The sequence below is a fragment of the Heloderma suspectum genome, chromosome W, assembly GCF_057233095.1.
Source record: "Heloderma suspectum isolate Gila_16-S chromosome W, 16-S_ref, whole genome shotgun sequence".
NCBI lineage: Eukaryota > Metazoa > Chordata > Lepidosauria > Squamata > Helodermatidae > Heloderma > Heloderma suspectum.
This window is the reverse complement of record NC_139475.1, coordinates 48959373-48973198: the sequence shown is the minus strand read 5'-3', so window position 1 is coordinate 48973198 and position 13826 is coordinate 48959373. Positions and strand designations below refer to the sequence as shown.

Genomic DNA, 13826 nt, shown 5'->3' with positions numbered 1-13826 from the left:
TTGTCATTATTGCGATATTGGTACAATGATAGTGATTTTTAATAATTATTTATTGATTGTCATCATGATTATTGCGGTGTTGGTACAATTACTGTCATCTTTAATAATTAGTGTATTGATCGTCATCGTCATTATTACTGCAATATTGGTACAGTCTGAACTTGAGCCACACGGAGAGAGTGGAGGAGGAGAGAGCGGAGGACAGGAAGGCCTGGCATGCCCTGCTCCATGGGGTCACAAAGAGTTGGACACGAGTTAACGACTGAACAATTGGTACAATGGGTGTGATTTTTAATCATCAATTTATTGGTCGTCATCATTATTATTGCGGTATTGGTACAATGATTGTGATTTTTTAATAATTAGTGTATTGATCGTCATCGACATTATTACTGCAATATTGGCGCAATGGGTGTGATTTTTAATAATGATTAACTTATTGATCGTCGTCGTCATTATTGTTGCGATACTGGTACAATGGCTGCGATTTTTAGTAAGCTGGAGCCCCTGCAGGCCTCCCGGCCGGTACGGGGCGCTGGGAGCCGCAGCCCGGCGCCCAGGGGGCCAGGCGGGGGCGGCTCCCGATCCGGACTTCCCGGGCGGGGCTTCCCCGCCCGCCTTCTACGCGGGGCGGGCGGCGCCGCGCATGCGCGCGGGGCTTCAACGGGCGGTGCCAGCGCGGGGCGGGGCTGCCGCAGAGCGCCCCGCCCCGCGGCCGGCGCTCCGCAGCGACGCGGCCGGCGGGCGAGGGGGAGGCGGGGCGTCGCGAACGAGGCGCTCCTTTACGGCAGAAGCGCGCTTGGCGACCGGCGCGGCTCGGAGGCGCTCCGGGCCCGCGGCCTCGCTCCCGCGCCGCCATGGAGATGCCGCCGCCGCCGCCGCCGCCGCCGCCGCCCGAAGGTGACTCGCGCGGCGCCTGGCGGGCTCGGGCTCCTGCCCGGCAGGCGCGGGGCCGGCGGCCGCCCCGCCCCGCCCCGGAGCCCCGCCGCATGAGGGCCCGGGCGGGCGGCGGAGCGGCGCCGCAGGCCGGAGCCGCGCGGCAGCCGCTGGCCCGGGCGCGCCCGCAGGGGCGCCTCGGACGGCCCCGGCCGCGCCTGCCTCGCAGCCCCGGCGGCCGCCGCCCTTGCCGCTCGGCCGCGGCTCCCGCCTGGGCTGCCCGCGCCCGGCCGCCGCGGCGGCTCCCCGGCCAGCCCCTCCGCGCTCTGTTTCGAGCGGCAGCCGGGACTGGCGCAGGCGGCGATAACACGAGCGGGAAAGGCTCCTGGGCTGCCGGCGCCCGCGCTGCCCTTGGCCCAGCAGCCTCCCGCAGCGGCCCCTCCGGAGGGCAGGAGCAAAGCGAACCCTCCAGCCCTGCTGCTCTGGGATGCCGTAGGCATGCCCTGGCTTGGGTTCCTGCACTGAGGAGGGGGCTGGACTAGGTGGTCTTACAGGCCCCTTCCAGCCCTGCTGCTCTGGGATGCCGTAGGCATGCCCTGGCTTGGGTTCCTGCACTGAGGAGGGGGCTGGACTAGGTGGTCTTACAGGCCCCTTCCAGCCCTGCTGCTCTGGGATGCCGTAGGCATGCCCTGGCTTGGGTTCCTGCACTGAGGAGGGGGCTGGACTAGGTGGTCTTACAGGCCCCTTCCAGCCCTGCTGCTCTGGGATGCCGTAGGCATGCCCTGGCTTGGGTTCCTGCACTGAGGAGGGAGCTGGACTAGGTGGTCTTACAGGCCCCTTCCAGCCCTGCTGCTCTGGGATGCCGTAGGCATGCCCTGGCTTGGGTTCCTGCACTGAGGAGGGGGCTGGACTAGGTGGTCTTACAGGCCCCTTCCAGCCCTGCTGCTCTGGGATGCCGTAGGCATGCCCTGGCTTGGGTTCCTGCACTGAGGAGGGGGCTGGACTAGGTGGTCTTACAGGCCCCTTCCAGCCCTGCTGCTCTATGATTCTGTGAAATGGGGCATGTCAGGTGACACCTCGGGGGCAGTACCGATTTCCGCAGCTTCCGGACCAACCAAGGAAGCCCCCCTGCAGCAGGGGATGAACTGCCCAGAGCCGTGGCCACTGGGGGCTCTTCACAGGGGTCAGAGGGGAGGTCTGGCTACCGGAGGCTGGGGCGGCCGTTGGGACTTCCCCCCCCCGCTGTGCCTTTGTTCTCCTCAGATCAGGAGCTGCGCAACGTCATCGACAAGCTGGCCCAGTTCGTGGCGCGGAATGGCCCCGAGTTCGAGAAGATGACCATGGAGAAGCAGAAGGAGAACCCCAAGTTCTCTTTCCTTTTTGGGGGGGACTTCTATGGCTACTACAAGTACAAGCTGGCCCTGGAGCAGCAGCAGTGTGAGTCTGGGGGAGGGGCGGGGTGAGGCAGCATCCGGGGGTGCCCGAGCCGCAGGCGCCCTCGGGGTGGTTCGCAAGAGTCGGAGAGGGCACCGACCACGTGCCCCGCCCCTCAGCACGCCCCACACCCGCGCCGGCGGGCGGACGCTGCAGTTAGGCCCGTTCTTCAGATGATTGGCGAGGGGGGCGGAAGTTGAGTGGGGGAGGCTTGCTTGGCCTGGGGGGGTAGCTGGCCTCCCGTTCGCCTCCCAGTTCATGGTGGCTGGAAGCAGCGGCCTCCCTCCCTCCTGTGGATCCAGAGGGGCTCTGCTGCCCTGGTAGATGTTTCCCTCGCGGGGCTCTCAGCCCCCGGCATGCAGCGTTGGCGCGGCGGGGGGCGGATTCTGGGCGGGACTGGGGCAGCCGCCCCCTGACGTGCTCGCCTCCCTCTCAGTGCTGTGCAAGCAGAGCCAAGACATCGAGGTGCCCCCCCCGATGCAGCCGCTGCCCCCCCCGATGCAGCCGCTGCCCCAGCCCCCCTTGGCCCCCACCCCTGCCACTGCTGCGCAGCTCCCCTCCGCAACGCCTCAGGGCGCCCCCTCCGTGGAGGAGCTGATCCAGCAGAGCCAGTGGAACCTACAGCAGCAGGAACAGCACCTCTTGGCGCTGAGACAGGTGAGGGCTGGTGGCAGGCTGGCCAAGCCAGGGCTGGGGGTGGGCAGTGCAGGCCCGAGGCCCAGGCGCCAGCTGAGTTGGCGTGCCCTCGGGCAGGCGGGCGAAGGGAGCCCCTCTGGCTGCGCTCTGGGCCCGGCGCTTCTCTGGGCCGCCTCAGGGCCCTGAGGAATCATGGCTTTGTTTTCCCCGTGCCCCCGAGGTGGCCAAAGCTCCCCGTGAGTGCAGCCAGAAGAGCTCCTCCGCGCTCGCTCTGCCCTTCCTCCGTGGTGACATGGGCCCGGGCTGGCATGCTGGAGGGAGGCAGGGAGGCCGCCAGGCCATCCGCACCTCTGCGAAGCGTGGCGGCAGACCCGGGAGCCTGCGGGGCGCCCAGGCACGGCCCCCGGGAGGGTGGCGGCTGAGCTGTGCTCAGGCTCGGCTGCGCGGCGCTTTGTCTAGGAGCAAATCACCTCTATGGTTGCTCTGGCGGTCGAGCAGCAAATGCAGAAGGCCTTGGAGGAGACTCAGCTGGACATGAACGAGTTCGACAGCTTGCTGCAGCCGATCATCGACACGTGCACGAAGGACGCCATCTCGGTGAGCGGGGCCAGAGGAGCGGGGGCGGACGGGGCGAGGGGGGAGTGCCCCGGGGGCGTCCCTGAACAGGCCCTGGGCCACTGCACAGGAGGGGCCCGGAACGCTCCTCTCCCGGTTGCCGCTCCCCAGGCACGGATGTGGTGGTGCGGGGGCAGTGGGGTGACTGAGAGAGGCCCCAGCGGGGCTGGGCAGAGCTGTGCGAGGGGGAAGGCGCTGGGGAGTGGCGAGGGAGCAGCGGCAGGGAAGCTGCCCCCGGCCAGGCCAATGGCCAGCTCACCTGCCCCGCCTCTTGCTCCCTCGGGCTGAGGGGGCCATGCACCCGGAGGCCTCTTGGAGCTCCTCTGCGCCACGCATGGGCCTTCCCGGCAAGCCCTCCCTAGGCGGGCCTCCCGGTGGCTGGGTCTTCTGGCCTTTGCCGCCCCCGAGCCGAGGCCCCCTTTCTCCCCTGACGGCGGTGCATTCTCAGGCCGGCAAGAATTGGATGTTCAGCAGCGCCAAGTCCCCCCAGCAGTGCGAGCTGATGGCCGGCCACCTGCGCAGCCGCATCACGGCCGAGGGGGCCCGCTTCGAGCTGCGGCTGCACTTGATCTACCTGATCAACGACGTCCTGCACCACTGGTGAGAGGAGGCCTCCCCCAGGCCCCCCGGGGGGGCGGCGAGGCCCTTGGGGCACACAGCCGTTGGCTGTGTTGGAGCGCCGGTGCTGCTGCCCTGCCGCTCCGCGGGGCCCTCCCGGCGTGTCCCCGGGAGTCGCTGAGAGCAAGCAGGGCGGCGGGCATTGCAAGAGCGCCGTCGGAACCCAGCGGAGCGGCGCTAAAAGCCTGTTGGCTGCAGCGGGGGTGGCTTGAGCGGTGGTTTGAAGATCCTGGTTGGAGAGGCGGCCATGGTCTGGCACCCACGGATGCGCAGCGAGGCATCCCAGGGACTGGGCTTCTCCCCGTCGTGGCGCCTCCCTGGAGAAGAGCCCGCAGCGGCGGCCCTGGCCCATCGGGAGCAGCCCCTCTGGTAGCCAGCTCCCAAGCTGCCGAGGCCACCAGGTGCTGCCGAGGCCCGCTTGTGGAGCAGGCCCGAAAGGCGCTTCCTCCTGCCGTGCCCCCTCCCGAGAATGGCGATCGCCCCCGAAAGAGCAAGACGGCTGTCTCCCTAACAGGGCCTTTTGGGGAGCGTTGCGCTCGCCGCCCTCACTGGCCCATGCCCCCTCTTCCCCGCAGCCAGCGGAAGCAGCAGCGGGACCTCCTGGCCGCCCTTCAGAAGGTGGTGGTGCCTATCTACTGCACCAGCTTCCTGGCTGTGGAGGAAGACAAGCAGCAGAAGATCGCCAGGGTGAGCCTCGGGGGCGCGGCATCGGGGAGTGCCGGGGGCGCGGCATCAGGGAGCACCCAGGCCGGGGTGGAGGCCGGCCCGCTGCCTAACAGCCTCCCTCTCCCTCTCGATTCCCCACAGCTCCTTCAGCTGTGGGAGAAGAATGGCTACTTTGACGAGTCCATCATCCAGCAGTTACAGAGCCCAGCCCTTGGGCTCGGCCAGTACCAGGTAAGCCCCAGCTGGCCACGGCCCGGCCTGCTGCACACTCCTGCTGCTGGGCGGCATTCCTGGATCCTTGGGGCGCTGTGAGAACCCCGCCGCAGACGGGCTGGGGGGCCACTGGGGGGGGCGAGCCGCAGCCTGGAGTTTCGCTGCCGCCGCCCTTCGCCCGGGAGCAGAGCTCTGGCAGCGGAGGCCGCAGAGTTCTGCCGAGCGCTGTCCTGTGGAGCCGGACCCGCGGTCCGTCTCCTGTGGTGGGCGACGGCTCTCCAAGGCCCGGTCCCTCTTCGCTGCAGATGCTGCCGGGGTGGGGCAGGTCTGACCGCTAAATCGACGGGCCGCAAAAAGCCCATCGATTAATTGTGATTAATAGGACAGAAAAAGGCCCAGATAAATAGAAACCTGAATCGGCACGATACAGGTAAAAATAGACATTCTGTAACGTAGAACTGACGCCGTACGAACAGCACCTGTCCGCAGCGCACAGGATCTCCCCCTAGCCTAGGATGGATGCCACGCATGTCTGAACGTCATGGGGAATGGGTCCCTCTTTGCCAGGTGCCAGAGAGATGGCAATGGCTGGTGCCAGGGAGCGTCCTGGGGGAGTGTTCCAGAAATGTGGGCCTGTCTCCGGAAAGGCCCGTTCCTGACCCCCGCCTCAGCTCCTCTCGGGCGGGCCTCCCTGCAGCAATGCCTGCCACCAAGCTCAGGCCCTCCCAGGGACGTTTGCCCTTGCGCTTCCTTGGGGGTGGCCCCGTGGCTCCCAGCAGTCAGGAAGCCTCGAGCGGGCAAGGAGGGTTGCCGAGGCGCCCTCAAGTGAGGGCCGCGCCATGGGCTCGGCTTTCAGCGTCCAGCCTGCCAGCGGGCGGTGGAGGTGGCCCAGGTGGGTCCGCCAGAGCAGGCCTGCAAAGTCCAAGCGGCGCAGAGCTGGGTATTGTCCGATCCCCTCGTTTCCGTGTGCGAACGCGGGTAGAGACAGGCCGGCGAGTCGGCGGCGGGACCTTCTCCGAAGCACCCGCCTTTGAAAGGCTGTTTGCGCCTCATCCACCGTCTCCAAAACGGAGCCTCTCTTTCCGAGGGTCGGGCCGCGCCCTGAGAGCTCTGCTTTGCCGCCCTGGTCCTCGCAGGCCACCCTGATCACGGAGTATGCCAGCGTGGTGCAGCCGGTCCAGGTGGCCTTTCAGCAGCAAATCCAGACCCTGAAAACGCAGCACGAGGACTTCGTCAGCAGCCTCACCCAGCAGCAGCAGCAGCAGCAAATCCAAATCCCCGCTCTGGAGGGCGAGGTGAAAGCTGCCCCCCCACCCCCTCCCTCGGCTGCTCCCATCGCGCCAGCAGGTATAGTGGGCGGCGCTCGGGGACGGGCGAGGGCCAAGAGGAACGGCCCGCACAGGCCAGAGGCTGCCGGGCGGCTCGCGTCCCGGCTGCTGGCTGTGCGTCGAGCTGCCCGCCCTCAATCTGGGGTTTGTTTCAGAGGAGGGCAAGGCCCAGCTGCCCCTGGCAGGCAGCTCCACGGAATACGAAGCCCCGGGGGCCGGGGGCCCTGATGCCGCTGCCGCCGCCGCCACCCCGGGACCTCGCAGGCCGGCCCCGCATGAGCACATCCCTCCCAGCAAGCCGCCCTGGTTTGAGCAGCCTCACCCCGTGGCCCCGTGGGGCCAGCAGCAGGTACTGGTGGGAGGGGAGCGCGGCCCCCTGCGCCCAGCCGGAGCGGGAGCCCTGCGGCTGACGCGCCTCTCTCGCCCTTCCCCGCAGCCCCCGGAGCAGCCTCCGTTCCCGCACCACCAGGGCCCGCCCCACTGCCCCCCCTGGAACAGCAACCACGAAGGGATGTGGAGCGAGCAGCGCGAGCCCGGCTGGAGCAACCAGCGCGAAGCCCCCTGGAGCAGCCAGCCCGACCCTTCCTGGAGCAGCCAGTTCGAGGCCCCCTGGAGCGGCCAGCACGATCAGCCGCCCTGGGGTGGGGGTCAGCGGGAGCCCCCCTTCCGAATGCAGCGGCCCCCGCACTTCCGGGGGCCCTTCCCCCCGCACCAGCAGCACCCCCAGTTCAACCAGCCGTCGCACCCCCACAACTTCAGCCGCTTCCCGCCTCGCTTCATGCAGGACGACTTCCCCCCGCGGCACCCCTTCGAGCGGCCCCCGTACCCGCACCGCTTCGACTACCCCCAGGGGGACTTCCAGCAGGGTGAGCGGGGGCGGGCTGCCTGGGGCAGAGGGCCGTTTCTGGCGGCTTTGGGCCCGGTGTTCAGGAACGCCCCACGGTCGATCGTCAGAATGGGGACGGGCGGGACCTGCTCGGGGAGAGCCGTCGTTCGGGAGTGGAAGGGCCTTGCGTGGACAGCCTCCACGAACGAGCGCCCTACTTCCCGGGGGCGGGGAGGCACCTCTTCCGAGGTGGCACCGCCAGCCAGGCGTTGTCCAGCGGGGCCACCGCATCAGCTCTGCGGGGTGCCCGTCCTCAGCCCTGCAGCGGTGTTGGCGGGAAGGCCTGCGGTGCTGGGGCCTGAGGCAGACCTTCCCCGCTGCCAGGAGCCCGCCCACCTGGGCTGCTTTGCCCCGGCACGGTGCTCTGGCCGCCTGCCTGCCTGCCCACCCCCGTCGGCGGGGCCTGGTCTCTCCTTCCCTTCCTGGGTAAGAAAACGCTTTCCTGTGGGCGCCTGACTGGAGTGTGGGGCTCCCTGTGGGTGCCGGGCGGGGGGTGGGAAGCAGACCGCCCCAGGATGGGGCCGCTGCTTGTCAAGCCCCGCGTGGCCAGGAAGGGCATTTCTGCCCTCAGCCAGGGGGCTTCTCGTGCCCCGGTCCCTCCCCAGGGAGGCCTGCCTCACATGCCGGGCGTCTGACCCGTCCCCGCCTCCCCGCAGAGATTGGGCCTCCCCATCACCACCCCGGGCACCGCATGCCGCACCCCGGGATCAGCGAGCACCCCCCGTGGGGCGGGCCGCAGCACCCCGACTTTGGGCCGCCCCCGCACGGATTTAACGGGCAGCCGCCTCACATGCGCCGGCAGGGCCCCCCTCCCGTCAACCACGACGACCCCAGCTTGGTGCCCAACGTCCCGTACTTCGACCTCCCTGCAGGACTCATGGCTCCCCTGGTCAAGGCAAGTGAGGCCCGGGGGAGGGCAATTCCGGGCTCTCGGAGGAGCGAGTGCGTCCCGTCCGAGCGGCCTGGGGGCTGCAGGGGGGCGGGACGTCCGCGCTGGGAATCGGGCAGGACTCCTCTCTCACTGGGCCGGGCCGGCCTAGGCCCCCCGCCAGCTTCTCCCGGGAAGGGCCGCCCTCTTCATGGGGCAAGGGGAGCCTTTCACGGCTGCCGGCTCTGCGTGGCTCCACTGTGGGCCTGCGACGTGACAGTAGCGTTCCCTTTTCCAGCTGGAAGATCACGAGTACAAGCCTCTGGACCCCAAGGACATCCGCCTGCCCCCCCCGATGCCCCCCAGCGAGCGGCTGCTGGCCGCCGTTGAGGCCTTTTACAGCCCCCCCTCCCACGACCGGCCGAGGAACAGGTCAGCGGCCTGAGCAGCTGGGGCAGGGGGCTCCGCTGCCCTGGGCCCCCCCTTCCCAGGCGTCTGGCTCTGGGTGCTCCACCTCTGGGGCAGGTCCGCGGGCAGGGGAGGGGGTGCTCTGCGCCTCTCTTCGCCAGAGGGTGGAGCGGCTGATGCTCTCTCCCCCCTTCTTCCAGCGAGGGCTGGGAGCAGAATGGGCTGTACGAGTTCTTCCGAGCAAAGATGCGTGCCCGGCGGCGCAAAGGGCAGGAGAAAAGAAACAGGTGGGTGAGCGCAGGCTCCTTGTCAGGCAGGGGCTTCCTGGCCCCGTGACATGCTGGGGGGTTCCCCTGGCGCGTGGCTCTCTCTCTGACTGCAGTCACGCGTGGATGGGCAACCCCCCCCCCCCCCCCGCGAGGATCTCCTGGGAGTGCAGCATGGCCCTGTTCTAGATAAGGGACCCAAGTGGTGACCCAAGTGGTGACCCAAGTGGTGACCCAAGGACATCCGAGGAGCTGTGCTGCACCAGACCCAGAGTCCATCCGGTCCATTCTGCTCGCACAGCGGCCAACCCACAAGCAGGACAGGAGTGCGGCAGCACCCCCCAACCCACGTTCCCCAGCACCTGGCGGACACAGGCTTCTGGCCTCTGAGACTGGAGGAAGCCTAGAGCCATCCGGGCTAGGAGCCGTGGACAGCCTTCTCCCCCCGGACTTTGATGCGCTTTCAGAACCGTCCAGGGTGGTGTGGCTGCTGCCACGTCGCCGAGGGCACGCATCCTGCATCTTCCCGGTGGCCCGCCTTCCTGGGAAAGTTTGCCGGGGCCAGGCCACGTCCCCCCAGCCCCAGCTGCCTTGCGGGGCTTGTGCGGCGGGACAGGCGCCTTCCCACAGGCCGCTCGAGGCCTGATGCACTTGTCTCCTCTCGTCCGGCACAGCGGCCCCTCGCAGTCCCGCAGCAGCTCCAAAAGCCGAGGCCGCTCCTCCTCCCGCTCCAACTCGAGGTCTTCGAAATCCTCTGGCTCGTATTCCCGGTCCCGGTCTTGCTCTCGGTCACGGTCCTACTCCCGGTCGCAGTCCAGGTAAAAGGCGGGGCGGGGTGGGGGTCCTCCTTTCTCCTGGGCAGGCTTGCGTGTGTTGGAAGGGCGCCGAGTGCAGGTCTTGAGGAAGGGATGGAGGAGCGAGGCGTGTCCTTCTCGTCGGGGCAGATGATGTTGGGGACGGTCCGCGCGGTGGCAAGAGGCAGTTCCGAGCTCCAGCGCTTTTGCCAGCCTGGTGCCTCCGCCGGGGGGGGCTGGGGAGGCGGAATGGTCCGTTCAAAGCTCCCCACGTTCTGGAGAAGGACCCACTTTGCTTCACCCACCTGTCTTCCAGGAGCCGGAGCTGCTCCCGCTCTTCCCGCAGCCGCTCTCGCTCCAGGTCCCGGTCAAAGTCCTACTCCCCTGGAAGGCGGCGCCGGTCCCGATCTCGCAGTCAGACGCCTCCGTAAGATTTGACTCTGCAGCGCTCCCCTATTTACCCTGCCAAGATTATGCTTGGATGAGGACAGTCGAGAAAAGTCAGGCATAGAATCATAGGGCGGGAAGGGGCCTCCAAGGCCATCTAGCCCAACCCCTGCTCCGTGCAGGAAGCCCGATTCCCAGGCGCTCGCCCATCCGAGGACTAGCCAGGGCTGATCCTGCTCAGCTTCCGAGATCAGGCACTCTGAGCACCGAATAGCGCAGCCGTGTGCACGGGCTCGGCGCCATCGGCGCACTGCGGGACGGCCCATCCGCCTTCTCAAGCCACTGGGAATGGCCACCTTTCTGCTAGCAAACTCCGCACGCTCGAGAGCGCGCGAAGAAGGATTTTGTCTGCTTTTCCCTGGCTGCCCGCTGGTTTCCTTGCACGGCCCTGCTTGGAATCTAGTCTTGGGAGAAAACGCTCGCCCTGTCCACGCCACCCAGCCCGCGCCTAGTTTTGAAGCATCTCTTATCACGCCCACGCCCTGGGTTATCTTTTTCCCTAGACAGAAAGCCCCGACGAGAGACACCTTTCCTCCCATGTGTCTTCTCCCGTGCTTGTTTATACGTTTATTGTCTCTTGTCAACATTTCTAGACCGCTTTATTCATTGAAAAAGCCACTAAAACCATTTCAGCCCATCAACCCCCCTACACACACACACAAGAAACGTTCTGCCTGGGCACCGTTGTTCCGCTGTGTTTGTTTTTATTTATTTGTTGCGCTTCTATACCACCCGACGGCCGAGCACCCCACTTGTTACGCCGTTGCTGCTCCAGGTTTGAGCCGTTCCGAGCGATGTCTGCGATGTGCAAGCGCTGGCAGCTTTTCCTAGCTGGCCGTTGTTCCTTGGCCAGTCCAGGTGGCCTTCCATGCCGAATCCTCGCCCTCTTTCCCCTGTAGTTCTGCCGCTGGACTGGGCTCCAGCTCAGGGCCTCCAATACCGGATTCCAGACTTGGAGAGGAGAATAAAGGACACCAGATGCTAGTGAAGATGGGTAAGGCAGAGGTTGCCGGGCTGTCTCTCTCTCTCTCTCTGACCTTAAGACAGGGAGAGGGATGGCAGTATCCTTCCCAGGGAGGGCCCGTGCCCTTGGGGGGCGCTCTTCGAGGCCTCTTCCTCGAATGCGGGGGTCAGGCTTTCGCCTCCCTTGAAGCAGGCTTTCCGGGACATGGGCCTCCATTTGTAGTTGCGGGTCTCAGGTCTCCCATGGGCCAGAGGAGGACAAGCCACACGGATTTGTGGGTGGGGGAGATGTCCGAGAAGCCACCGGGGAGATGGCATACTTGGCATGGGGGCGTGTCCGCAACCTGGAGGGTGGAAGTGGCTGGGCGCACCCCACTGCCCTCGACTACGGGCCTGCCTGGAGGAGAGACCCTGTGCCGGTCGGACCAGGGTCCTCCTGCCACACTTCAGGATCTACCTGAAGATGCTGACTTGGATTCCTGCGTTGAGCAGGGGTCGGACTGGATGGTCTTACAGGCCCCTTCCAACCCTACTATTCTGATTCTACCCTTACCTTGCCGAGGCAAACAACAGCCCCAACGGGGGCTTGCGCAGCTCCTCCGGAAAACCTCCCCAGGTCTGCCCCAGCCTCCTCCCTTGGAGGGTCTGCTGCATTCCCTCAGGGACCTGGATACCCCTTTGGATCCTGGCTTTCCCCCTTGCAACGGGTTTCCCCGCTCCTTTCCCCAGGCGGGTCTGCAAATGGAGAACACGGCAGGGTGGCCAGGCTGATGGTTGGGAGATCTCTCGAGATGGGCGCTGCGGCGCACACTGTGCATGAGCGGCAGCCAGGGCTTTGTGTGTTAACTGCCCTTCTGCCTTTTCTAGGGTGGAGTGGATCTGGAGGCTTGGGGGCCAAGGAGCAAGGCATCCAGGACCCCATTAAAGGAGGGGACATCCGAGATAAGTGGGATCAGTACAAGGGCGTGGGAGTTGCCCTGGACGACCCGTATGAGAACTACCGGAGGAACAAAAGCTACTCCTTCATTGCTCGCATGAAGGCCAGAGATGAGAGTAAGGGGCTGGGTGAGGCGGGGGCTCGTACGGTGGCCGTCTCTACGAGGCTAGCCAGAGAAAGGAGTGTGGTGGTGCTGCCCGGAAGGGGTGAGGCGCTGGCTGCCCGTCTACGAGCCTGCGGACCTTCCTGCAAGGCCTTGTTGTCTTTTAACGTTTTGATGTTTTTACCATTTTCATATTGATTTAATATTTAACTTTGGCACGCTTGCATTCCTATGCCTGTGTCGAGGTTTTAATTGCATGCGTTTTCATGTTGTAAGGCCACCTTGAGTCCCAGTACTGGGGAAAGGCGGGATATGATATAAATAATAATCATAGAGACGCCAGAGACCCTTTCTGACGCTCCCGTGTTTTCTTCCTAAAGGTTAATCCCGCTCCGAGCAGAGGGGGCCCCTCAGGTGGCAGCCAAGTCCTGGGCAAGCGAACCGAGACGCTGCCGCGCACCCGGGATTCAGCCCCAGCCATGCCGCTGCCGCCCGCGCTACTCCATCCGGGCGGACCGCTCGTGAATGCCCCGTCTGGGTGGTTGGCGCTTTGTGAGGAGCAACGTCCTTTAGGTGTTAAATATTTTTGTGTATTGCCCCTGGAAAGAGGAGCTGAAGGGAGCGTGCTGTAGACCAACTCTTGTGCAACGCTGCCTCGCTCCCGTGCCCGTTTCTAAATACAAAGCATCCCTAGAACCCCCCTCCCAAAGCAGGTGGGGTGGCCAGAGGCACCGAGGCCTGCCCTGAGCCCCCCTGCGCCCCCCTGCGCCGCACCCGGGTTGACATGGTGAGGTAGCCACTGTCGCTGGGAGTCCGATGCCTGAGCCAGCCACCATCTTGTACTTACTGTTCCAATAAACAGACTTTTTTTTCCTACCCAAGGCTGAGATTTATTGAAGGGGGGGGCAACAGTGGGGCAATTTCCCAGTCTCCATTGGGGCTCCAAATGGGGGGGAGGGCTCAAGATGGGCTTTTTCTCTCCAGCCCCAAACTGTACACCCCACGCCTGCAGGGGGAGGCTGCGAGGGGCAAGAGAGGAGGTGTGGGCGCCCCGGGTTCCCCTCCAAGCGCCTGCTGGGACGCAACTGCCTCCGCTTGCCGTGGGCCAATGCGCCCGGCTCTGGCGCCTGTCGAACAGGCCGCTCTCTCCGAGATCTTCATGGCTGCTTCCCCGTTCCCGCCGCGGGCAGCCCGTCCTGGAAGGGGCGGAGGGGCCTACCGCACCCTTTGTCGCTGCCCCGTTGCTATGAAGCGGGCCCTGCGGGCGGAGGCCAGGTCTTGTGGTGGGCGATGTACTGCAAAGGAACACAGCGGGCTGAGTCGGCCGCAAGGCCGTGCTGCGGCACAAGCACCAAGAGCCCGGGCTCCCAGCCGGAGGCGTGAGTAGCTGCGGACAGGGGCTGCTGGGCCGGGTGGGGAATGACCCCCTCCCGTCGGAGGAGACGCCCTGGCGCTTGGGAGGGCGTACCCATCAGGCCCGGGCTTCCCAGAACAACTCACACAAGGAGCGAGAACTGGGCAGGCCAGAAAGCATGAGGGCAGCACAGGCCACGACAAATGAGCGGGGCAATGAAGGGCAGCGTGGTGGCCCCGGGGGCACTCGTAGGTGACTCCTGGCGCCACCCCCTCACCTGGCTGAGCCCAGCCCAAGCGGCTGCAGGCCCTCCTCATTCCGTCCGACCACACAGGCATCCACCGGGTCAGCCCCGCCCCCGCTCCCCCCCGCCCCCAGATTTTGCCACCTCTCGCCCAGTGAAGAGACCTCAAA

The 13826-nt window shown here is 66.0% G+C and overlaps 1 protein-coding gene across 3 annotated transcripts; it reads left to right on the top strand.

Annotated features, from left to right (window-relative positions):
* The first annotated feature begins 1960 nt into the window (after positions 1–1960).
* On the top strand, positions 1961–12969 carry LOC146334013 (calcium homeostasis endoplasmic reticulum protein-like). Of its 3 annotated transcripts, XM_084825299.1 has the most exons (17): positions 1961–2313; positions 2747–2967; positions 3406–3543; positions 4010–4161; positions 4755–4866; positions 4987–5076; positions 6195–6405; positions 6542–6735; positions 6823–7252; positions 7929–8167; positions 8439–8572; positions 8749–8835; positions 9489–9632; positions 9925–10035; positions 10955–11049; positions 11886–12071; positions 12439–12969. In XM_084825299.1, the coding sequence occupies exons 1-17, from the start codon at positions 2211–2213 to the stop codon at positions 12441–12443; spliced, it is 2652 nt and encodes an 883-aa protein (XP_084681425.1). In that variant the 5' UTR covers positions 1961–2210; the 3' UTR covers positions 12444–12969. The 3 variants fall into 3 exon arrangements, with proteins under 3 accessions (XP_084681425.1, XP_084681424.1, XP_084681422.1); XM_084825298.1 differs by lacking the exon at positions 2747–2967 and having other exon boundaries at positions 2184–2313; XM_084825296.1 differs by having other exon boundaries at positions 2226–2967.
* The last annotated feature ends 857 nt before the right edge of the window (positions 12970–13826 follow it).

Excerpts from the sequence above, each read along its gene's own strand:
- LOC146334013 (XM_084825296.1), top strand. The coding sequence starts at position 2,635 with ATGTTTCCCTCGCGGGGCTCTCAGCCCCCGGCATGCAGCGTTGGCGCG. Across the intron at positions 4,867-4,986 it reads AGCAGCAGAAGATCGCCAGG|CTCCTTCAGCTGTGGGAGAA; the intron begins GTGAGCCTCGGG and ends GATTCCCCACAG. Across the intron at positions 11,050-11,885 it reads CCAGATGCTAGTGAAGATGG|GGTGGAGTGGATCTGGAGGC; the intron begins GTAAGGCAGAGG and ends TGCCTTTTCTAG.